Consider the following 25186-nt stretch of genomic DNA (forward strand, 5'->3'; position numbering starts at 1 on the left):
GTGAAATTTTACAATTTCAAATTAATAAGAACCCAGAACTCCTGCTACTGAACTTGGGAATGGAGGGAATTCCAGCCCAACACAGGACGTTGATATTTTATATGACAGCAGCAGCTAGACTTTTGTATGCGCAAAAATGGAAAGTACAAGAACTGCCAACTATTGAAGATTGGACTTACAAATTGCTGTATATGGCTGAAATGGACAAGATGACAAGAAAATTGAGAGATCTGGACTCAGGGCAGTTCAACACAGACTGGGAGAAGCTGAAACAATACCTGGAGAAGAAATGGGAGGTGGGAGGAAAACTGTGGCAGTTTGAGAACTACTGAAGTATTGAAGTAGAGGGGGGAGACTTTACCGGGGGGAGAAGAGATAAATGTGAATTAATAAGCAGTCAGATTACTAGATTGACATATATATAGATATATATAGGTTAACAAACAGAACATAGAGAAAATAATTAATTATAAGGACTAAATATAAGGAGCGATTAACTAACAATATTTTCTTTTTTTTCTGACAAGTTTTGTACCAAACTGAATGTCTGAAGATATAGATGGGTCAAATTGATTGACTACGTGAGGAGAGATATATAGAACTATTATAAAAAGATAGAATGAGTAATATATATAGAGAATAAGTCAAATTGTTTGATATAAACGAACGTATGATCTATATGGTTTATGATATATAGAAATACCTGAAATTGAAAAATTGGGATAAATTGTTTATCTAAGATGGAAACAAAGGCTTACAGTTTGGGCATATAATGTTAAAAATAGTTAAGGATGTACTGCTTAGAATAATGGAGAATATATATTTGTTTTAGATAGAGGAAGCTAATAAAAGTAAGGGAAAGGGGACAAAGGGTTGGAAAGCTGTTGGAAGTCAACAAAAAGGGGGGGGGAGGGAGGGGGTTAGAGATGAAAAAATTGGGGAAAATTGAATGTAAATGTGGAAATAATGGATTCTAACCCAATAAAAATTTTTCAAAAAAAAAAAAAAAAAGAATCTCTCAACTACCAGAACCTATGCAACCAAACCCTGTTAATAACAAAATCTGGGCAATGCAAAAATGAGGTGGGGGGGGAGCAAATACCAGGGCTATAACAGCAATGAACCACCTGCTCTTGAAGACTGGCCACCACCACTACTCCCCGCCACTGCCGTGCCTGACGCTGTTCGGCATCCCTTGGAGTGTCAATGCTGAAAGTGGCGCCCCGCAGTTGCATCCCCTAGACACATCAAGTGCCTTAGAATTGCTGCTGATGTTGTTGTCATTGTTAAGCATGCTCGTGCACAGTGTATTATGGACTTTCGAGCCTGGGCACCGAGCATAACACCGGCCACATAGCGACGTCCAATTCTGCAGCCTGCTCCGCATGCACTCACAGGCACACCGCCAAATTGCAGTCATACATACACTGAGATGCAGCCACACGCTTCCCAAGCAGCCTCCGCTCAGTCGCCCCCCTACACACATGCAGAGAGCCTCCCACCTATACAGACGGTCTCCTTCTCACACACAGAGAAAGGCACATATAGAGACAGCCGTCTTGCACGTACAACCTTTCACAGACAGCGGACCCTACACACACCTAGACGTTGGCTGCATGTATGCTCTATGCTCTATGCTCGCTCTGATCTCAGACAGATCTAAATACACAAACACATCCACAAACCTACATGCAGTGTTCAGAGATGTGCAACATGGATACACAGGCAATCACATGGAAGCCCGCCTCCCCCCTGCACCAACAGATGCACAATCACACAGGTACACAGTTACACGGGGGGCCAAAAAAGCCCCTGTACTGAACTCCCAATCGCCCCCCTCCTCTGCCCCCACAGCTGCCAAGAGGCCCAACCACCCAGTCCCCAAACATGACTCTTGCCTCAAACTTTTCTTAGCACACCTTCGACCCCACTTCCATCTCCTGGTTGGTGCCCATCTGTTGCGGCCACAAAGGAGTGGCAAATCGAAGCTAAGCCGGGTATGCCCCATCCCACAGTACCCTTCCCCGAACAGGGGCAGAACGGGGGCAGCCTTCTCCTAAGCCAAAAAAATAAAGTGCCAGGCCAGATGTTCTCTCTGCTAGGCAAGGAGGGGGGGGGGAGGAATAAGGCGAAGGCCAGCAGATCTCATTCCAAATGCCAGCCTTGTAAGAGTGAAGTCATGGCCATCTGGAGGAACCTTCCTGCATGCCCAGCGATGCCCTTCAGTGGAAAGAGGCAGCGAGAGCGCCCAGCTGCAAAGGAGGGCGCCCGAAGAAGGGACGGGAGCGCCCAAGCAGGAGCAGCTCTGCCCAGGGGCAGGCGCTGCCGGGGAACAGGGCAGGCAACGCCCATGCCCACGCCGCCAGATGATGCCCGCTTCAAGAAATGGGCACTGGGCAGGTGGCACCCACCCAGAGCCGGCCAGCCGAGGAAGGGGGGGGGGGGAGAACAAAAGCCCGTGCCCAGGCAAGGAGCGGGGGCAGGGGGGAGGCGCCCGTGCCCGGGGCCACTCACCTCGTGCCCGGGACGGGCAACAGCTGCACTTGGCCAGGACTTTGCGGAACAAGTGGTGGCAAGCGCAGCCTTGCTGGCTCGCCTCCCTCATGGTGCCGCCCGGCCTCCCTGGGCACCGTCACCCGCGGTGCCAGCCATCGAGCGAGGCGAGCGCGCAGCCCGGGCGGGGAAAGGGGCCCCTGGCAGGCTGGCAGGCAGGCAGGGGGGCACCCGCCACCGCAGCCGTGCGCGGCTCAGTGACAGAGCAGGGCTGGGGCTGCTGCTGCTGCCCGCGGGGAGGAGCCTCCGCGCATCCCTCCCTCCCTCTTTCTCCCCTCGCTTTCTCTCTCTCCATCCATCTCGGCGCTTCCCGGAGCCAGGACCCCCCCCCGCCGCACCCCACCCCCTCGCTGAGCCACTGCAGCCGGCTCTGCAGCACTGGAGGCTGCAGCGGGCGGATCTCGGGGGGCCCCCACCCCAGAGATGGGCGCAAAGATGGAGCAGAGAAGCCCCTGGACGCAGGAGGCCACAACGATGCAATAGGAGGCAAAGCTGGAAGGTGCAAAAAGCGGGGAGGAAGCAACAGCAAGGGGCAGAGGGGTGGCTGAGGGGTGCATATGCAAGAGGAACAAAGTTGGGGGGTTAATAAGACCCGCTGATAGCCCGATGGGGTGCTCAGATAGAGGCCAATGCCCTAACCGTAAATAGATGGACAATTACTGCCCTGTAGCTCCTTGCAGTGTTGAGAATCTCAACTTGAGATCTACCCTCCAGTAGATCTACCCCCACACAGAGAGAGAGATGCCCTGGGCATCTGTGCTCCAGAAATAGGGTCTGGGACAGAACCGTTGCGCATGTCCACTTTGGCAAAGGGAAGGGGGGCCCTCGGGTGCCATCCCCAACGGAGTTGCTTTTCCTCTGCTGATTTTCTGTAGGGAGGAGAGGGAGGCGCAGCCCGCAAGCTGCTTTAATTATTACACGTTTGCTACACACAGCAATTTCGTGGAGGGAAGAAGAAATAAAGCCCACATGTAGATGGTGGCATGTGAAAAAAAAATCAAACACGCTTCTATTTTGTTGCGTGGTCTCCCAGCGTTTGTGGGTGTACAGGATGGGAAAGAAGACCTCAATACCTTTGAAGCCCTGCTGGGTGAGTCCGGTCATCCATCCGGTCCAGAATTCTTTCCCCCACAATAGCTGGCTAGATGCTCTGGAAGGCCCACAGAAAGGCACCAAGGCCATAACTTCTTGCTGCTGCGCCTTGCTCCACCCTCCAGAACAACAAAGTCCCATTTAAAGAGTCCAATAGCTATTGATGGACAGTTATCTGTCCTTCATGCGGTTCTGGCTAATCCCCTTTTAAAGCCATTTAAGCTAGCAGCCGTCATTATACTCGATTGGCAGTAAGTTCCACAAGTTAATTATGCATTGTGGCAAGAAGCCCTTCCACCTATACTGAATCGACCCACTAACTTAACTGGCTGCTCCCCAAAGATTTTGAGAGAGAGAGAGAGAGAGAGAGAGAGAGAGAGAGAGGTTCCCTCTATCCACTTGCTCTCCAAACCATGCACCGTTTTATAAATCTCTGTGATGCCTTCCCAATCATCTTTTTTCTAAGCCCCAGACTCTTCCCTTGCAAAGAATGTGCTCTAACTTCATGAGCATTGCAGTTGCCCTTTTCCAGTTCAATGGTACCCTTTCAGAGGCCAGAACTGTACAAAATAGAAAAGAGTCCAGTAGCACCTTTAAGACTAACCAACTTTACTGTAGCATAAGCTTTCGAGGATCACAGTTCTCTTCGTCAGATGCATCTGATGAAGAGAACTGTGATTCTCAAAAGCTTATGCTACAGTAAAGTTAGTTAGTCTTAAAGGTGCTACTGGACTCTTTTCTGTTTTGCTACTACAGACTAACATGGCTAACTCCTCTAGAACTGCACAAGGTATTCTAAATACAGATCTATACAAGGACATGATGACACTGTCCCATTTAATTTTTACTCCCTTTCCTCACAGATATGTCTGAGGACCACAGATATAGCACAAACGTGTTGTTTTTTTCGGGTGTTAGAGATAGTCACATTTGAAGAAGCCCCTCCCAGCATGTTGCATTACTGCCGTACGTTTGTTTTTCTCTCCATTGTACTTTGAGGAATCTCATTCATCATTATCAGCTGCTTTCAGATGGAGTGGGATAGACTCACTGCCAACATGGAGCCAGCCAAACCCCTTCCAATATATATGTGGAATAGAAATTCCAGCTCCATCAGACCTTCCAACCAAGACATGCTACTGCTGTGGGTTGCAGAGGTGGGTGCTCAACCCACGGATCTGGTCCCTCCAGTGGGTGATGAAGTCCTGATATAGCAGCCATTTTTGATGACTGTTTTTGAAGGAACTGCCAGATAGAAAGGGTGCCATCCTGCCTGCCTCTCTTTGCACACAGCAAGGAAAAGTCACACATGCATAGGTTGTTTGCCCTGGCTTGGATGCTACTGGGAAATATTTTTTTCCTGCTTCCTCACAGCATCACGGAGCTTCTGTGCACGACCCAGCTTTTCCCCATCTTTCCTGTTAACTCTCCTAAATTTGCTTTACCGCAATGTTTTAGGAAACATCTCAGCAAAGCTGGGGTGGCAAGCATAAGGATGGAAAACTCCATCTCGTCCTACTGGCACAATTTTTGCTGCCCCAGTCCCCTGCAGGGGCCATTTTCCCCATCACTGGCTTTTCCTCTTTTTGAAAAAATCAGCAATTGAATATTGTTAGAGTTATAATGTTATAGCAATCTGTCTATGCAATCTGTCCTAGAAGTCCCAATTTTCATTTTTTTTAAAAAAAAAAGCCCCTAGCCCCATTCATTGCAGAGATATGCTTCCCCCCCCCTTACATCTCCGTAATAAAAGCGTCTAGAGACTTAGGGCCAAGCTACACATGACGAATGACACTTGAACGGCAAGTGTATTTCTCCCTGTTCACTTGCCCTCCACTCAATCCACTTGCTGTTCAAGTGTCATTCGTCATGTGTAGCTTGGCCCTTACTTTTCTTTCAAAATGAAAACTGGGAATTCAGAGAACCTGATAGATTGCTATAATGTTGTAACGCTATAACAATACTCAATTGATGGCCGCAGCTGGAAGACTGGGGCAAGAAAAATGCTAGGAAAAGTGATATTTGGAAGTCCTGCTGCTACTGCACTATATCGGCAACTGCAGCAGCAATAACAACAACAACAACAACATTCTATTTATATACCGCCCTTCAGGACAACTTGATGCCCACTCAGAGCAGTTTACAAAGTATGTCATTATTATCCCCACAACAAAACACCCTGTGAGGTGGGTGGGGCTGAGGGCCAAGCTACACATGACGAATGACACTTGAACGGCAAGTGTATTTCTCCCTGTTCACTTGCCCTCCACTCAATCCACTTGCCGTTCAAGTGTCATTCGTCATGTGTAGCTTGGCCCTGAGAGAGCTCTGAGAAAGCTGCCACTAGCCGAAGGTCACCCTGCTGGCTTCAAGTGGAGGAGCAGGGAATCAAACCCAGCTCTCCAGATTAGAGTCCTGTGCTCTTAACCACTACACCAAACTGGCGCTCTTAACCACTACAGCACACATGCCCACCCCTATGTGGAAAACACCAAGATCTCTCTACTATGACCCTTGGCTTGTTCCTTGCTACAGTAAACCTCATCACTTTTTGGCTTTCCTGTCCCCAGCTTTTTTGGCCCACTGCCTTTGGTCCTGGTCTTGATATTGGTGAGGCCATAACTCTGACTCTTCCTCTTCCTGTCACATAACTCTCAGAATGTAACTTCCTGTCACATGCTTGCAGCTCAGTGGGTATCTGGTCTGGAGAAGCTGAAGGCCACTGTTGTAGAGTTCAAGCTTATTACACAAGAGAGTCACATCTTTGCACCTCTTGCCATTTCAGCTTCACTGCTGGAACATCCACATAAAGGTTGTCTTACCCAGAGGCATTGTTTCTTAAAGCCAACACGGATCAGTGGAAAGGATGTTGGTCTGTAACTGAATAGCTGGAGGGTCGAGCAGGATTTTGGAGAACCTTTACCATCCAGGCCACGGAAACAGAAGGCTGTTTCTAGACAGAAAGCAGAGCTCCTGGCTAGCAGCCAAGCCCTTGGAGGAACAAGGCATTTCTCTTGGGACCTTCAGTCTACAGGCCCCAAAGGATCTGGAGTTCATGTCATTCCAGGTCAGCTGACTCCATGCGACAGAGAGCTTTGTCCCTCTGAATTGAAAAAGAGACTTTAGGCAGCGATAACAGAACTGCGGAAAGTGGGACACCCTGGACTCATTCTTCGTTGGCTATCAAGTGGATAGAGCTTGGCAAGGGTGTCTTCTTCCCTTTCCAACCAACGGAGGTATCCAGGGGTCATTTCGTAGAAAAAGAGCAGGAGGAACTCATTAGCATACCTCATTAGCATATGCCACACCCCTTGACATCACCAGAAATGTGTCATTAGCATAACTGATTTGCATATGCCACACCCACTGACATCACCTATCCTGGTTGTTTTGGACCTAGTCCTGGCCATTCAGGGCCGAAATTGGGCCCAAAAGGGCAAAAAGGGGCTGAAAATGGCCGAAAAGGGGCCCAAAATGATCAAGATCATGCTGCTGCTGAGCAGGAGAGTGATTCACCACCCGTCAGAGACCCGATCCGGGCCATTTCGGCCCCAATCCAGGACGAAACGGGCCCAAAATGGCCGAGAGTCAGGTGGGCAGGGCCACCTGACATGTGACTTCTTTGGGGAACTGACAGAACTGCGTTCCTGCACATTCCCCCTCGAAATGAGCCCTGGAGGTATCACGAAAAAGGGCTGGGACTACTGCTGTATTTTCAGTAGTTCCTTGTTATTCTTAGGTATTTTTCGATGAATTATGAATCCAGCAGATGCTCTTTATTATCCTCCTCATCTACCAACTACCGCAACCCTCCCCTGCTCCATCTTCCTCTCTCTTCCTTCAAACATTTCTCCTCTGTTTTCAGTTCTTCAGCTCGCCTGATCTGTTCCACTTGTCACAATGATCACGTTGCTCCTCATTTGCTTTTTCCTGTTTTGGCTCCCATTTTCTTCTCTTGTCCTCTGCAGATCCAAAATGACATCCTCCATCCCTTGCCCGTGCCCTTTCTCTCTTGCTGCTTCCTACCACGGTGATGTTTTGTCTGCTGGCGTCTGCCTGGCTCTTTCCACTTGTGTATTTATGGCTGCGTCCACATTCTCCATGGAGCATGCATTGCCACTGCAAAAGGAGAAGCGTTCACACTAGCAGCGGAGCATCCACATGGGAGTTTTCTTCTCCATCCAACATTGTCCCAGCATTTTTTCTCTGCTTTTTGAGAGCTTTTTTTTTTAAATGGTAATTGCTAATATCACTATAGCTTTATAGCAATTATCTTTTTTTAAAAAAACACAGAAAATTGCAGTCTTGAGGGTCTGACAGAAGGAAAATGGCAGTGATGTAATGGGCAAATTCCCATCCAGACAGCATGCTAATGTGCATGGACTGTGTTCTTTCAGAAAAAGATTGTAGTAAACCAGATGCAAAGAGCCCCGTGGCGCAGAGTGGTAAGCTGCAGTACTGCAGCCCAAGCTCTGCTCACAACCTGAGTTCGATCCTGGCAGAAGCCGGGTTCAGGTAGCCAGCTCAAGGTCCACTCAGCCTTCCATCCTTCCAAGGTCGGTAAAATGAGTTCCCAGTTTCCTGGGGGTAAAGTGTAGATGACTGGGGAAGACAATGGCAAACCACCCTGTAACAAAAGTCTGCCAAGAAAACGTTGTGATGCGCGTCCCCACCATGGGTCAGTAATGACTCGATGCTTGCACAGGGGACTACCTTTACTTTTACCTAAACCAAATGTAAGAAAAAGTGTGTAGAAAAGAGGAGAAACCTGGAAAGTGAGTAATTAGAGGACGACGTCTTATCGATGCTCTCCAAAACAGCATTCCAGCTTACAAGCATGGGCAGAGAAAAACGTCTGTGTGGAAGCTGTTAATTTGGCCTCAGTCCCTGTGGGATTCTTATTGCCCCAGTAATTATGTTGTCTTGCTATTGACAGTTGTGTTACAGAATTAAAAGAAGTAGCTTTTGGTGCATCTTAAAATTGTAACACCTAGCCCCCTCCTCCCCCGCCGATCCCCACTTCTTCACTTTATCTTTCTCTGATCTTCCAGTTTTAACCTCATTATCTTGTGTGTCTCTTCTTACATAAAAATGTTAAAGGTCCGGCTCTTTTGTGCTGTTTTATGCATAGCGTCGAGTTTATGTAAGTGCTCTGAAAATGATAATACTCTTCAACAATATTTACTTATTACCGTAAGAGATTTACACTGCGGTCCTAAACAGAGTTACAACCGTCTCAGTCCATTGGATTTCAATGGGCTTAGAAGGATGTCACTCTCTGGGCCAAGCTACACATGACGAATGACACTTGAACGGCAAGTGGATTGAGTGGAGGGCAAGTGAACGGGGAGAAATACACTTGCCGTTCAAGTGTCATTCGTCATGTGTAGCTTGGCCCTCAGAGAGCTGTGACTGACCCAAGGTCACTCAGGGCCAAGCTACACATGACGAATGACACTTGAACGGCAAGTGGATTGAGTGGAGGGCAAGTGAACAGGGAGAAATACACTTGCCGTTCAAGTGTCATTCGTCACGTGTAGCTTGGCCCTCAGAGAGCTGTGACTGACCCAAGGTCACTCAGGGCCAAGCTACACATGACGAATGACACTTGAACGGCAAGTGGATTGAGTGGAGGGCAAGTGAACAGGGAGAAATACACTTGCCGTTCAAGTGTCATTCGTCACGTGTAGCTTGGCCCTCAGAGAGCTGTGACTGACCCAAGGTCACTCAGGGCCAAGCTACACATGACGAATGACACTTGAACGGCAAGTGGATTGAGTGGAGGGCAAGTGAACAGGGAGAAATACACTTGCCGTTCAAGTGTCATTCGTCACGTGTAGCTTGGCCCTCAGAGAGCTGTGACTGACCCAAGGTCACTCAGGGCCAAGCTACACATGACGAATGACACTTGAACGGCAAGTGGATTGAGTGGAGGGCAAGTGAACAGGGAGAAATACACTTGCCGTTCAAGTGTCATTCGTCACGTGTAGCTTGGCCCTCAGAGAGCTGTGACTGACCCAAGGTCACTCAGGGCCAAGCTACACATGACGAATGACACTTGAACGGCAAGTGGATTGAGTGGAGGGCAAGTGAACAGGGAGAAATACACTTGCCGTTCAAGTGTCATTCGTCATGTGTAGCTTGGCCCTAAGACAGAACAAGCTGAAACTGAATCCTGACAAGACAGAGGTGACGCTGGATGTGAAAGCTGATATTTTAGAGAGACTGTGGGCCAAGCTACACATGACGAATGACACTTGAACGGCAAGTGTATTTCTCCCTGTTCACTTGCCCTCCACTCAATCCACTTGCCGTTCAAGTGTCATTCGTCATGTGTAGCTTGGCCCTCTGATAGGGAGGGGGTCTCAGATGCTTCACTAATGAGTTAGGTACATTAGACTTCACCACTATGTTGCCTTACATATTATCTGTTGCTTTAAATATGTACTCTTCTATACTACCTGTGCTTCATGTTGTCTAATGTCAGTCCTAGAATTGCTTCTGTTCTGTTTCAGCATTTCTTCAACTCTGTATGGGATCCTTGCTAATGCTCTGTCTTTGTAAACTTATATTTATTTACCCTATGGCGTTGTTTATGAAAATGTCCTTGACACTGTATGGAAATGTCCTTGATACTGATTGTACTAATCTCACACTATGTAATCCGCCTTGAGTCTCAGTGGGAAAGGTGGACTATAAATGACATAAATAATTTGTTTAAAACATTAAAAGCCCTGCAAATGTCGTGCCTCCTAATTTCTAAGGAGAGTAACCTCTCACTTCTTCCGGGAACCAGTTACAGAGCGCGAGCTGTGAAGAAGAAGACACAGGGCCAAACTACAAGTGATGAATGACACTTGAACGGCAAGTGGATTGAGTGGAGTGCAAGTGAACAGGGAGAAATACACTTGCCGTTCAAGTGTCATTTGTCACTTGTAGCTTGGCCCACAGGCTCCAGTTGATGCCAAACAGGCTACCTTTAGTGGGGAGACAGCCGCTAAGTGGCAATCTGAGGACTGTAGTTGGTGGACAGGGATATATGGGAGGAGGCAGCCCTCTAGATATGTAGGTTCTAGACCCGGAAGAGCTTTAAAAGTCATAACCAGCACCTTGGACTTGGAAACAAACTGGCAGTCAATGTCGCTGTTTTAAGATAGGCGAGACATGTTCTCGTCAGCTAGCCCTGGCAATAATCTGCCACATTCTGAACTAGCTGCAGTTTCCAGGTTGTCTTCAAGGGCCGCCCCATGCAGAGTACATTAGAGTAGTCCAACCACGAGGATACAAAAGAGCCTCAATCACTGTGGCCAAATCAGCTGCATCTAAGAAGGGGGAGAGTTGGCGAGCCAGATGTAGATCATAGAAAGCACTTCTGGTCAGGACACCACCTTTTCCATACAGCGAAGTTGGGTCCATGAGTGCCTCCAAGCTCTTGACCTGCTCTCCAAATACTAGCCCCATTCTACCAAGTTTATCCAGTCTCTCTAAAATATCAGCTTTCGCATCCAGCGTCACCTCTGTCTTGTCAGGATTCAGTTTCAGCTTGTTCTGTCATAGGGCCAAGCTACACATGACGAATGACACTTGAACGGCAAGTGGATTGAGTGGAGGGCAAGTGAACAGGGAGAAATACACTTGCCGTTCAAGTGTCATTCGTCATGTGTAGCTTGGCCCTTAGTCACCTGACCACAGCCGCAAAGCACCCTTTCGGAGCCACAGGAGACACGTCTGGAGGATTGGATAATGGATCAGCAAACTTGATGACCCCGTATGCATAAGCCGTGGGGTTAGTGAAACACAGCCACCCACACTCAAGGCAGAGGTTTCCGTGCATTCAAGGGAATGCTTCTGGTAGGTGGGAAAAGATTAATTTGTGATTATTTTTTTTAAGGAACACCCATGCTCATTGACCTTCCAAAGGAATGTTGAGGGCAACTGAAATCCATTATGCAAAAGGAAGAAACAGAGGGAAATGAGACCATTGGCCTGTCTCTAAGAGCTTAGAGCACCCCTAGGAGCTGAGAGTATCCTTGGAGTATAAAGCACTGATCTACTCATTCCCACCCCCCGAAATAACCCGTACAGCATAGGGGGGGGCAAGGTTGGAAATAACACTTCTGCACAATTCAGATTCAGAGCCACAAGACCAGATTTCTGCTCACCTAGCCCAGAAGCGAAGCAGTAAAAATTATAGAGATATTGTCATTGCAATGCTAGGGGGCTAGGGTTGCCAGCCTCCAGGTAGTGGCTGGAGATCCCCCGAAATTACAACTGGTCTCCAGGCCACAGTGATCACCAGGAGAAAATGGCTACTTTGGGGGGGGGGACTGTATGGGATTATGCCATGCCAAGGTCCTTTCCCTCCTCAAACCCCACTTTCTCCAGGTTTTACCACCCAGATCTCCAGGAATTTCCCAAAATGGAGCTGGCAACCCTACAGGGGGCTGAGTTTTCCCAGTTGTCCCCCTCCCGTATGAACCTTCACAGGCCCCCTGTCAAAGTTGGCACTGCTGATTCCCCACCCACATGTTTACACATGGCTTAGTGAAGAACCACATGTCCTTCCTTTCCATTCAAGGTGGCGTACGACTCGTAACACAGAGACTCATGCAAATTCATCCGGTACTGACTTCAATAAACAACCTGGCAGCAATTAGGAAAGAGTGAGATCCGTGATGTATAATAATAAGCATCAGGCTGGCAAGTTGCAACCATGCTGAGGGAGCATCTCTGCTGACAGATAGCAGAGGAGTCAAGGCGAGTAAAAAGAAGGTTAGCTGGGTTGCTACAAGTTGCAACAAGTGGTCTTCCTTGGGTCAGAAGTTGCCCAGGGGTAGCCAGTAGCTCACTTTGACATGGTTCTCTGCTCACGTACAAAGTGGCAACGTCATCTATGAAGCAACTGTTTGCGCCATCGATCCCATTATGCCCCGTGCAGTGAAATGGATGTGTTTGTATTTTATATATGTATTTCATTTCATTTATTAGATTTATATCCCACCCTCCCCATAAGCAGGCTCAGGGCGGGTCACAACAATACTAAAAATACAGGTATAATTTACATTAAAACCAATTTACATTAGACAATAAAACCATTATTTTATTATTTTATTTATTTCAAATTTGTATTCCACCTTCCCCGCGAGTGGGCTCAGGGCAGATAACAACATATTAAAAATACAATTAAAAAATTCATGTTCATTAAAAACAACACGTTTAAAACAGGATGGTGGACAGCCTTCACAGGGAGGGTTAAGTCTTATACACCCCTTTTTTCCAGGCCAGCGGAGGCTCAGCCTCAGTCATATGCCTGGCGGAACAACTCTGTCTTGCAGGCCTGGCGAAAAGATAGTAGGTCCTGCCGGGCCCTGATTTCAGCAGACAGAGTGTTCCACCAGGCCCTGGCTCTAGTTGAGGCTAGGCGGGCCTCCTTGGGGCCAGGGACCACCAACAGCTGTTTATCCTCTGATCGGAGTGTCCTCTGGGGAATATATGGGGAGAGACGGTCCCATAGATACGCTGGTCCCAGTCCGCACAGGGCCTTATAGGTCAATATCAGAACCTTGAATCTGATCCGGTACTCCCCCGGCAATCAATGCAGCTCACATAAGAACGCTGTTATATGTGCCTTATTTGTCACTCTCGTAATAACACGCGCCACTGCGTTTTGTACCAGATGTAATCTCCCGGTCAGTCTCAAGGGCAGCCCCGCATAGAGCGAGTTACAGTAATCTAGCCTAGAGATGACTGTTGCTTGGATCACTGTAGTTAAGTCACGGGTTGACAGGTAAGGGACATCTTGGCTGCTTCCACACACTGTAGTTAAGTCACGGGTTGACAGGTAAGGGACATCTTGGCTGCTTCCACACACATTGGATAATCCACTTTCAATACTCTTTAGTGAACCTTTGAAACTGATTTTCCATGTGTGGAACAAAAAATCCACTTCCAAAGGATTGCAAAAGTGCATTATTCAACGTGTGTGGAAATGGCCCAGTTTCAGTCACAAAATAAAGAGGTATCCGCTATCAGTTTCCGTTTAAGGCTGAATAAACCATAAAGCAGCTGCCAGATTAAAATCATATCCGAGGCAGGGGTGGCGGGTTGTGGGCAGTCGAGAGGGATGAATTGCCCCAGCCAAAGGCCCGCAGAACAGCTCCGTTTTACAGGCCTTGCAGAGCTGCAACAGATCTCACAGGGCCTGGATCTCAACCGGAAGAGCATTCCACCAGGCTGGCGCCAGGGCCAAGAAAGCTCTGGCACTGGTTGAGGCCAGGCAAACGTCCCTCGGGGCAGGGACCAGAAACTGTTGATCCCAGAATGCAAAGCCCTCCGAGGGACATATGGAGAGAGGCAGTCCTGTGGGTATGCTGGTCCCAGTCCGTAAAGGGCTTTAAATGTCAAAAACAGAACCTTAAACCGGATCCAGAACTCAATGAGATAGTTACATAATTTATATTCCCTGCAGGATTCCAAACTCCTATTTGCAAGAACAAGAATATTTAAAATGGGACTGGGGTGAGGCTGCAATGAAAAAGCAGTGAGGGAGGGAAGAGGAACGCTCTTTCTCTCTCCCCATTTTTCCACTCCCAAATCCCCCTTTTTATTAATAAAAGCAATTGTTAAAGTTCTGCAATATGCATATTCTTGTAAACATATTAAAGAGTCCAGCACTACCTTTAAGACTAACCAACTTTATTGTAGCATAAGCTTTCAAGAACCAAAGCTCTCTTCGACAGATGCATGGAGCATCTCTTTACTATTTTGCAACTACAGATTGACACGGCTAACTCCTCTGGATCTTGTAAACATGTCATTTTGCCCAGATCTTAATATCTGAGCTTTTAAGGTCCACAGAAGTGGTCATGTGTGTGTCCATTTCATCTTATTTTCAATGCCATCATATCAACTCAATTTGGTTGCAGCCTCTTAACATATTACAGTGTACACAAGTTGGGTCCCCCCACCCCTGTCCGGTGGCCTGTGTAACAGTCACACACAAGCTGCAGGTTCTCCTTAGTTCTTATACATACACTATTTGATTTGCATCATGACTTCTTCCTGATTTGAAATGCTCCTGAAGGGTTCTGTTTCCCCCACTGACAGCTAAGGTAGTTGTTAGAGCATTAGATCTGGGGCCAAGCTACACATGACGAATGACACTTGAACGGCAAGTGGATTGAGTGGAAGGCAAGTGAACAGGGAGAAATACACTTGCTGTTCAAGTGTCATTCGTCATGTGTAGCTTGGCCCCTGGGTTCTGGAAGGCCCAGGGTGGAGTCTCCACTCTGTCATGAAAGCTTGCTTGGGCCAGCCACACACTCTCAGCCTAGCCTACCTCACAAGATTGTTGTGAAGATAAAATGAAGGAGAGGAGGACAATATGAAGCTGCTTTGGATCTTCACCATGGAGGACAGTGAGATATAAATTAAGTCAGTCAATAAATAAACTTGGGGAAAACCTAAACGCATATATGCAGGTTTCGCCAACATGGAACAAAACAGTCAGGAAAATAAATGGAGGGAGGGGAAGGCTGAAGCCCCTTCCCCATGCACGAACAACTGCAGTCTGAACTGGACCCCCCGCACATGCAGAGAAGCTGCAACTCATGTCTTTCTGTTACACACGACAGGGATCCCAGACCTAACTTGTATACTTCATAACGTGCCATCATTCACGGGCTTGTACTATTCCTAGAATTGTCATCTTTTGTCCTTGAAACTACCTCAACAAATAAACAATGAACACCAAATCAGACCGGTTCAAAACAACGCCCCCACCCCGTTTCCAGGACTGAATAGGGACAAAGGTCTCAACACAGAGGCTAACTTTCTGCTCTTCCTACTCCCCAGCTCCCCAGCATTTCTTCCCTGCTCTAATCAAGCTGATTACATTTTGCATCACACCTTTGCATCTTGACTCCCTTTTTTTTTGCAACTTCCTTCTTACCCTTCTGACTTAGGGATCTCCATTCCTACTTGTATCTGAAGAAGTGAGCTGACTCTCGAAAGCTTGGTGATAGAGAGTGCCCTCAAGTCATAGGTGACTCACGGCGACCCCCTGGTGGGGTTTTCATGGCAAGAAACTATCAGAAGTTATTTGCCTCTGCAACTCTCATCATCGCTGAAGGCCTCCCATCTGATTACTAACCAAGGCCAACCCTGCTTAGCTTCTGAGATCTGACAAGATCAGGCTCACCTGGGCTATCCATATCAGGCCTCAAAATCTTATACCCTGGAAATCTTGTTGGTCCTTAAGCCGCAACTAGACTCAACTTTCATTCTACTGCAGACCAACACAGCTACCCACCTGAAACTAAACCAGACCCTGGTGTGACAAAGGGCCAGTCCAGTTGGGTCAAAATTGGCCAGCTATTTCATTCCCACTCTCTTTTACCTACGGGGGTGGTCCAAGAGACCGCCACAACGAGAGCAATGCAGGGCTATAGTTTCCAACGCCCAGATTCTCCCGAAGCGATGGAGGATCCTCCAGTGACTGCTAGCTGGCCACCCCCCCCTCCTCTCCCCCAGTTTTTTCCATACCAGGCCACAGCGGCAGCAGACAGGAGAGTTTTTCACCCCATGTTCTAAATACTGTGGGAGTCGAGTACGAGCGGGGGAAAATATGCAGTGAGTTGCCAAGACTTGGAGTGTGCAACAGTGGGGGAAGAGAGGAGCAGGAATCAGTCGCAGAGAAACTTGGCTTACCGCCCTAACATCAGCGCGGCCTCCCACAAGCAATCCAGTTGGGAGGGGCTATGGCAAAGCAGCGGAGCACAGAGTTTGCATCCAAGCTCATTCCCAGACATCTCTCACTAAGCAGAATAGGGGAAGACCTCTGACTAAGTCACTGTTTTGTCAGGACAGAAAAGACTGGGTTAAACAGGCCAAGAGTCAAAGTCAATGTCAATGTAAACCAGGGATCACAAATCTCCCTGTGTCTTTTAAATTCCGAGCAAGGGGCGGAAGGGGTTTAGCCCTTTAACTTCTGCGTAGATTCACAAATTGTAACTCTCTCTCTTTTTGCTCTATTATTACTCTTTTTAAAGAAAAAAATTGCAAGCACCCATGTTTGAGTTGTCCTTAAAGGGGGAATAACAGCAAGGGAAAACAGCGGGGGTACTTTCAATGGCTGAACTCATGCAGGAGTGAAAGGGTTAAACCATCTTTCCTCTCCCTGTATGGCCCAGATCCCAAATCAGAGCTGCACACAGCTGAAATTGCTCTTTAAAAACTGCTGAGGAGTTCCTGTCATGGGGTGAGATCCAGCAATCTGCAGGCGCAAAGATTATGGATCTTTACCGAGATCATCTCCCCACTTCTGGCAGTCATATCTGAACCCAGGAATGTTTACTCCAAGGGTTAGGGGACCAGTGTGGACTATCATCCACGCAGGTCAGGAGGCTGCACTGTGGTGGGTGGGAAGAAATCTCTCTGTCCTTCATCTGAGTGTGCTGCTGACAGAAGACACAGAAAAGACAATTTCATCTCCTTTTCCTCTGCAACTTCCAAATTTTTGTGGCTATCAGTCCACACAGGGCCTGTTAACATGGGATCCAAAATAGCTGCTGGGGCAGAGAGGGGGATTCAGGAAAGATCTGCAACTGTCAGCATCGTCTGTTAATGGGTTGCTGGATCCAATCCAAAAACCTCTCCGCCTCTGGCCAGTTCTGACTGCTTCACATGTAATTGCCAACTAGTGGTGAAAAGTTCTCCTAGGCAATCAGCCGGAGGGAACAACAATTCCACATGTCATAGATCCAGAGGACTTTGCCATGTTAGTCTGTAGTTGCAAAATAGTAAAAGAGTCCAGTAGCCCCTTTAAGACTCACCCACTGTATTGTAGCATAAGCTTTCGAGAACCACAGCTCTCTTCGTCATCTGACGAAGAGAGCTGTGGTTCTCGAAAGCTTATGCTACAATAAAGTGGGTTAGTCTTAAAGGGGCTACTGGACTCTACTATTTTGCAATAATTCCGCATGCACACATTCCCCGACAGTTCCAGAAAGGCAAGGGAGCCAGTCCTACAGGCAACGGAATCAAAATGCTCACCTTCTTCCAAGGTGGCCGTAGTTTGAACTTCAGCATCTCTGGATCCCACAGCTTCATGCGGAGGTGGTGGCTCTTGATGTTGTCCCCTGCTGTCTGCAGAAATCTCCCCAGCACTGCTGGCCTGAGGTTGCATCTCGGCTGCTTGCTCCTGTGAACACAGGTCTGGAAGCTGCAATTAAACATGGGAACAAGTTCAGGGCAGGGGTTGGAAACCTGCTTAGTAGGGCTGCAGATGGAAATAGATCACAAGCTGGAAGACGGCAGCTAATTGGCATATTTTGGATGCGTGCAGTTAGCATAATTGGCTGATCATTTTCATGAACATCAAGGACACTAGAAATTCACTTGGCAGACATGCTGCATTTATCACCATATTCTTCCTATGTAACCATATTCTTATTCAGAAGTTGTTTCTCTCAACCGAGAAAAATCGGAGAGCTCTCATGTATGTATCAGGGCGGTGGGGGGGGACACTTGACATATGAGCAAAAGAAAGCCTGAAAAGCATTATGAAATTGTAGTTCTCCGTCTTGCTTGCCTCCCCATTTTTGATGTTTCAGGATTGGTACCAGGTCTTTTTTTCAAGCATCTTTACCATGAGTACTAGACAGTTATTTTGCAAAGAATCAGAATGGATAAGGAAACTGGGCGTCCCATGGTTGCACAAAAGCACAAAGGAGTGTTGGGTCTCATATGTTAGACAACTGAAGGACTATTAATGGGCACAGGAATTGGCAATGCAGCTGGAATGAGAAAGAAACAAGAGAGTGATAAATAGATTCCCTACAGGACTAGCTTGATAGCTAAATGGAACCTTGATAGCTAAATGGAGCCTCTTTGTTCAGAAGCAGTATATCTCTGAAAACCAAAAACAGGGGGCAAACAAGGAAACCCATGGCTTTTCATGTCCAGTCTGCGGGTCTTCTGGAAGCATCCGATGAGCCTAGTTTGGGAACAGAATGCTGGACTAGAGGGATGTCCTGTATGATCCAGCAAGACTGTTCAGAAATGCAACTTCCATCCCTTGAAGTATTTTGAGCATCGCTTTGGATATGCAAACAGAAAAAAAGATGTGTAGATATAACAATTGCTACAAGATATATGGGAGCAGATGCAGAAGATAATTGTGAACAATTGCTTTTTGATATATGGGAGCAGAAACAGAGCATAGCAGGGAACAATCGCTTTTTAAGCAGAATATATGGATGGGCAATCTCTATAAGAAGATACGTCGACGGAAAACATTAGAGGCTGCTCTCTGGGGCCTGGCTGGACTTTCCCCACAATGGCAACCACATGCCACCCGATTTCAGCTGCTGTGGTCCCTTTCTCACAACTCAACCTCATTCCTTACAAACGTCTCCAGATGATAGCAAACCAGCTCCTGAGTAGGACAGGCTTCTGTAATCTTTTAGAGATGTGTAGAAGAAAAAAATTCAGTTGCTGCAGCTTCTCACACTTGCTTCTCTGTGACGGGACAAGCTGTGCCTGCCCTCCCCTACAAGACCCTTAAAATTACAGGAGACTTCACTTTCTTTCTTTGGATGTCCTCCAAATGGCAAAGGACCTAAGTTGCAGTCTGGTTAAGTTCAGTAGTTGGATGCAGGCCCTACTAAATAATCTATTCTAAGGAAAACAAACAAGCGTTCCTTTTGAGCAAGTTTATAATAACAAATCACGCCCTCTCCAGCCAGAAGCTCCGCCCCAGCTACATCTGAAAGGGTCACTCTTCTACATAGCAATACATCAGTTGCTGGAAAGAAAACTGCGGCAAACAAGTGTCAGCCTGCATCAGGCCTACAGACAGACACTTGCCTAGTTACTTGTGGCGAGTTAGAAATCTCTTCCAGGAAGCCAGCTGGGGAAGTTTTTAAAAAACCTGCAAGAACGTTGGTCCTTTAGCCTCTTCTCTTTCCAAAGAGCAAAATGCTACGAACATAAGATATGGATGGGCAGATGGACAGATGGGTTAGTAAAACATTTCTGGGAATTAGTTCTGTGGATTTAAATGCAATCCTCTACAGTAACAGCTCCCAACCTGAGGGCTGGGGATCTGGGGCGGGACGGGGGGGGGCACTGTAGAATTATTGCAAGGAGTCCACAAATCCACAAAGCGCTATTATTTTAATCTTTTTGTTATTACGTATTTTCTCAATCAATGGATGCTACCAGTCCAACTACTATGGAGGGGGGGAGGTCTGTAGAATTTTTTATGTTAAAAAAAGTCCTTATACTCAAAAACACTGAGAACCACTGCTTTACAGGATCATGCACACATCTCACATTTACTCATCACTCGAAGGGCCAAATTTTTAAAAATTGATAAATAGTGGTCCCCTATTGGGAAGAGCCCTGTGGCGCAGAGTGGTAAGCTGCAGTACTGCAGCCCAAGCTCTGCTCATGACCTGAGTTCGATCCCTGCGGAAGCCAGGTTCGAGTAGCCAGCTCAAGGTTGACTCAGCCTTCCATCCTGCTCAAGGTTGACTCAGCCTTCCATTCTTCCGAAGTCGGTAAAATGAGTACCCAGTTTCCTGGGGGGAAAGGGTAGATGACTGGGGAAGGCAATGGCAAACCACCCCATAACAAAAGTCTGCCAAGAAAACGTTGTGATGCGATGTCCCCCCATGGGTCAGTAATGACTCGGTGCTTGCACAGGGGGCTACCTTTACCTATTGGGATCAGGTCCAGGACACTGGGGAAGGGGGATTTCCCCCAACCCCTGTAGCTTTCCTAGGGCTGCTATTTGCCTATACATCTTATATGCCACCTCTAAGTTGTGTGCATTTCCCCCCAAGTGTGACACATCGCAGCCCTGGCTAGCTGTTTGATGTTCAGAAATCAGCACGGTAGAGAAAGGGTTAAGCACTCCCTCTCCCGTATCACAGCCCCAACCTGAATTCAGGCGCCTGCAAATATGCTATTTACCAATAAAAAAGCTCAGGAAGTGTTTCATCTAGCTTGGCTCTAAAAGTGCTTGGGGGGTGGAACAAATTTTTGGTTTTGCTTACTAGCCAACCATTTTTTGTGGTCACTACTGGCTCCCTTTAGCCCTCAGGCATGCACACCGAGGGCTCCGGAGAGAGGCAGGGTTTTCTTTCATTTGCCCTGCAGTGCAGGGAAAGTAAGAAGCAACAGGAGTCTCTGCTAATGCTTAGGAGAGGCTGGAGCTGTTTCTTACCTTCTCCAAACTGTAGAATGAATGACAAAGGTTGGGAAAGGGGGGGACGTGGAGTCTGTTTGCTGCTGCTCTCCTAGAGGGCCTGGGCAGGCACCCTTGGCAAGCTGATTACCAGGTGTCAGCTTCTCTGATGCCCTTTTTGTACACAGGGGTGGATGCTGTTAATGCTTACTCAGAAAGCAAAAGCCAGTTTTAAAACGGTGCATAGCATTTTAGCTATTGTCAGTGCTACTCTGAATTCACTGGCAGGGAGACATCAGAAAACCCCACTTACCAGAACAAAAACAAAATGGATCGGCAGTTCCATGGGCGGGGGTGGGGGGGGAGCCACGGCTGCAAGAGAAATACAGTTCCACCCGAAGCAGAGATACAGCCTTTTAAGTCCAGGGGTTTAGAAGGGTGTAATTCTGCTTAAGGTGACATGGCGAGTCTTGTTTCCCATGCAGCTCCCAAGAAGTCTTACCTAGTTTGCATAACTCCAAAATATCCCTATACACAAGCTAACAATGTCTGAAATACTTTACAACCAGCGTTTATAGTGCACAAAGCTACAGAGATCCACTGCATTTTGAGAAACTCTTTAGTAACTTACCAGGTTCCTCAAAGGCAGCACATTTAACTCCGTGAAGACAGGAGATTTCCAAAGAGCAAAAAACCCTAACCTTTACTTTTCCATTTGAGCTGTACCCGCCCCACCCACCGACACTGTTCAATAATCCCTGCCAGCCCTCGTTATTCTTCCTGGGCTGAGGCTATCAGCACAAGGGGGTGGGAAGGAGGCCCAGCCCCCAACCTCCCGCCAAAGATTCCCAGTCCCAGAGAAATAGAGATCGCTCTGAAGAACATTTCAACATCCCTGCCTCGTGGAGAAGTAAAAACAACATACAAATGGGAAAACTCACCCCGCGGCTTAAGGATCTCAGCTTACTCTGAAGCAGGGGGAAAAAACATCACAAGAGGAAAGAAGGAAGAGGCCCCCACTCTCTCTTGCTGATGACTTCAGTGCTGGAGGGGTCTGGAAGGCTGGGAGGACCCGAGCCAAGCATGGGACACCTTTGATCTTAGGCCAATACAGACCTTCCAAACAAACAAACAAACTGAAGATGCGATTGATGGTAAAGCACCCCTGCCATGGATTATTGCAACGCTTCTTTTGAATCCAAAGTAGCTTAGGTACTCTACACACACACACAAAACACCTCACAGAACCAGCATCATTCCAACACAAAGTAACAGTCCACGGGTAGCCACTCCACCTCAGGGCTATGATTGACAGTAAGAGTTCTGACAGGAGGAATTTCCATCCCAGAAGGAACCGTGGTTTGCTTCTCCTCAGATCAACAACCCAAAAGTGCGGCAATCCCACAACTGCTCCTTTCCTAGGACCACAACTGCCTCCCGCTCCCAAACACTGTCCCCCAGCTCTAAAGCAAGCCAGACCCACAATTAAATTGCCCCACAACTGCTCCTCGAGAGGCTCCAATCGCCTCAGCATCCTGCAGTCTGTCTAGACTCTGCTACAGTCCCTTCACTCTGTTCCTCCAGAACCGTTCTACGCCCCTGTCTTGGTGACTCTCCCGTTCCCCTTACCCAGTGTTGGCTGGGTAGGGCCAGCGAGGTCAGGATATCCCCCATGGCCCCCAGCATCTGGTCCGTTCGCCCCCCTGCCCGTTGCGGGGCTTTCATGCTGCAGTGGGTCCTGCTCACCTTCTCCTAACGCCCTCGGCTTCAGAGCCGGAGGCGTCTGAAGGGCTGGGAGGAGCTTGGGCACCCTGCCCACGGGCTGGGTGCTAGGACAGTCAAGGAAAGGCCAATTTCCAGCCAGCCAGCTCCAGCTACCATAACTTCCCTGCTACGGGCTGCTGCCTTCCCGCCACACCCCACCAGGCCTGGATTCTGAGCCCCTTATCTCTTGAACATCCTCCTTATTTACACTGGAGGATCCAGCCTTCTTGGAGATAGCAGTGGATTAGGGACAGGGAGGGGCAGGGAGGGGACCGCAGAGAAAGCGGACTACAACTGGAAGCACACGCTATATATGGGAAAAAACCAGAGAGTGCAGTTGTAGGGGGGTCGGCAGCAGACGCGGCAAGCCAGCGAGCTCAAGGGCATAGCAGGCCTTGCAGGTGCTGAGACTAGACTTGACTGGGGGAAGGGGGGAATGATGGCAAATCCAGATGCAATGTGATATTGTACAGAACAAAATGCACCTTCCAGCTGACAGCCATGCAGTCCCCATTGTTGGAGAAAAGGGGCACATGTCCAGGACAACGACCCTCCAGAGGGCACCATTCCACTAGGTGCCACATGCCGCTGACTGTTCCCTGGGAAGCCAGAAAGGAAAGCAGCTTAGAGTCTCTGTACACGAGACATCTTACACGAGGACGCTCACATGTCAGGAGACACAAGGTTAGCTGGGAAGCGTAGTTCAATTTCATCTCTCTACACAGAGCCTGCCCGGATCCTTCCTCAGATATATGTCAATTTCATCTTCGCCTCCCAGTAAGCAATGTTGGTTTCACCTCCCATTCTGGAGGCAAAGATGAAATTAACAAACCTTCTCAGGAGCCCTCTCTGCCAGCTCTGCGTAGAGAGGTGAAATTAAAACTTTGCTTCCCAGCTAACGTTGTGTCTCCTGCAAAGTGTACACTGTCCTCTGTGTGGCGCTCTGCAGCACCCCCCAAAATTATGCACCCGGGGTGACCACCCCTCTCACCCCTCCCCTGCTATGCCTCTGCCCAGACCCAACCTGTATACTCCATAATATGTGAATGGCTTTGTTTTCAGGCAAGATTATTGGAAGACCACTTTGTAGTTGCCGAATGAACAAATGTTGGGACAAATGTCCGCAAAACACAACCGGGTTAGGAAATACATACTTTGGAGGCATGGAAGCCCCCAATGAACCTCCTTCTAATTCACTGCAGAAGGAGCAGGCAGGGCACCACAGGGTGACCCCTAAAGGGAGACGTGGGACACAAAGAAAAGAGTCCAGTAGCACCTTTAAGACTAACCAACTTTATTGTAGCATAAGCTTTCGAGAACCACAGCTCTCTTCGTCAGATGCAAAGAAATTGCAGCGTGTGGGGAAAACACTGGCAAGGGTCTTTGGAGTGTGGGTGGCCAGAATGTCGCCCTTAATTTATTGTGCCTCCCACCCATGACAAGCCAGCCGAACCTGTTAAGGCCAGGAGCCCTGTCCTCTGTCCCCTGAAGAACAATAGCCACCCTTAGCTCCATTTGTTCTCTGCTGCTCACAACTCTATACTGAGGAAAGTACTTTGGCTTCATAGCAGTAGCCCAATTTCTTTCATGTTTACTTGGATGCAAGTCCCATGGATATCAACAAGACATACTCCCTAGCAACTGTGCATAGGATTTCAGCTCTATGTTTAGACCCAGGGAAGAGGAAAGTTCGCCATTTTGCTCTCTGCCAGTCCAACTGTGATAGTAGGGGGACACCATGCATGTATTCCCTAAACTGCTGCTGCAGTCGTCCCTTGAGATTTACTGCAATTACACAGAACCATCTACAGACTTCACAACTGTGCCAAACCCCCGCCCTCACACACACACACCCTACAGACTCACTACCGAGAGCCAAGTATTTAAGGTCCAAAGTAACCCCTTCAATCTCCCTGTCTTTTTTCGTAAGCGGTCCCGGTAGGGTAGCCACCCCAGCTGTTTCTTCTGCTGGCCGCTTATAATTTTGCAAATACGGTAGTAGGGGCTTCCCCCCCCTCCCCCAGGATATTCATTTCCTGCAGTTTTTCATTCCCACTTTGCAAAGAGACAAAACACATTTCTGAAGCCAAAGTGTTGAGCACGAGCCATGAGTGAGAGAGGGGAGGGGGTGGAGGCATCGGAGCAGCCAGCACCACTTCCCCCTCCCCTCTTTGCCACGCAGCCTGTCCTCAGCCCAGGCCTCCCATATCTCCTCTGCTCTATACAGCTTCTGCCCTGCTCCAAAGCTTCCATCCCCTCCCTCCCCCCCCCTCACAAGTTGCCTCTGGTGCCTGTTCCTTCTCCTGTTTCCTCTGGAACCACCGTTTTCTGTATCTTGCTCCTAGGGCCTGCAATAGATTCCGCTCAACAGCATCTGGTTCACAGGATCACCACCCACTCGGAAAAACTGCTACACCCACAGACTCTCTGGCTATGCACTTGTAGTGTTGCCAACGAGCCGGGGGGGGGGGCGGGGGACACGAGCCTGTCTGTGGTTCCTGCGTTCTGGCCAGTTGCTAGAAAATAAAGCCCCCTCGTCCTTCTTCAGATAGCATTTTTTAAAAGCTGTACTCCTTAAGCTTTTGC

The 25186-nt window shown here is 48.1% G+C and overlaps 1 protein-coding gene across 1 annotated transcript in view; it reads right to left on the minus strand.

Annotated features, from left to right (window-relative positions):
- Positions 1-22561, minus strand: part of ARHGEF25 (Rho guanine nucleotide exchange factor 25) — an 84785-nt gene extending 62224 nt beyond the window's left edge. The window contains exons 1-2 of the mRNA XM_055003416.1: positions 22466-22561; positions 17698-17866 (exon numbers count right to left, since the gene is read on the minus strand). Of these exons, the coding sequence (XP_054859391.1) occupies positions 17698-17866; positions 22466-22561 (265 nt within the window). The remainder of the gene's footprint in view (positions 1-17697; positions 17867-22465) is intronic.
- Between the last annotated feature and the right edge of the window lie 2625 nt (positions 22562-25186).

Source organism: Eublepharis macularius, chromosome 19, assembly GCF_028583425.1.
Source record: "Eublepharis macularius isolate TG4126 chromosome 19, MPM_Emac_v1.0, whole genome shotgun sequence".
NCBI classification, from domain to species: Eukaryota; Metazoa; Chordata; class Lepidosauria; order Squamata; family Eublepharidae; genus Eublepharis; species Eublepharis macularius.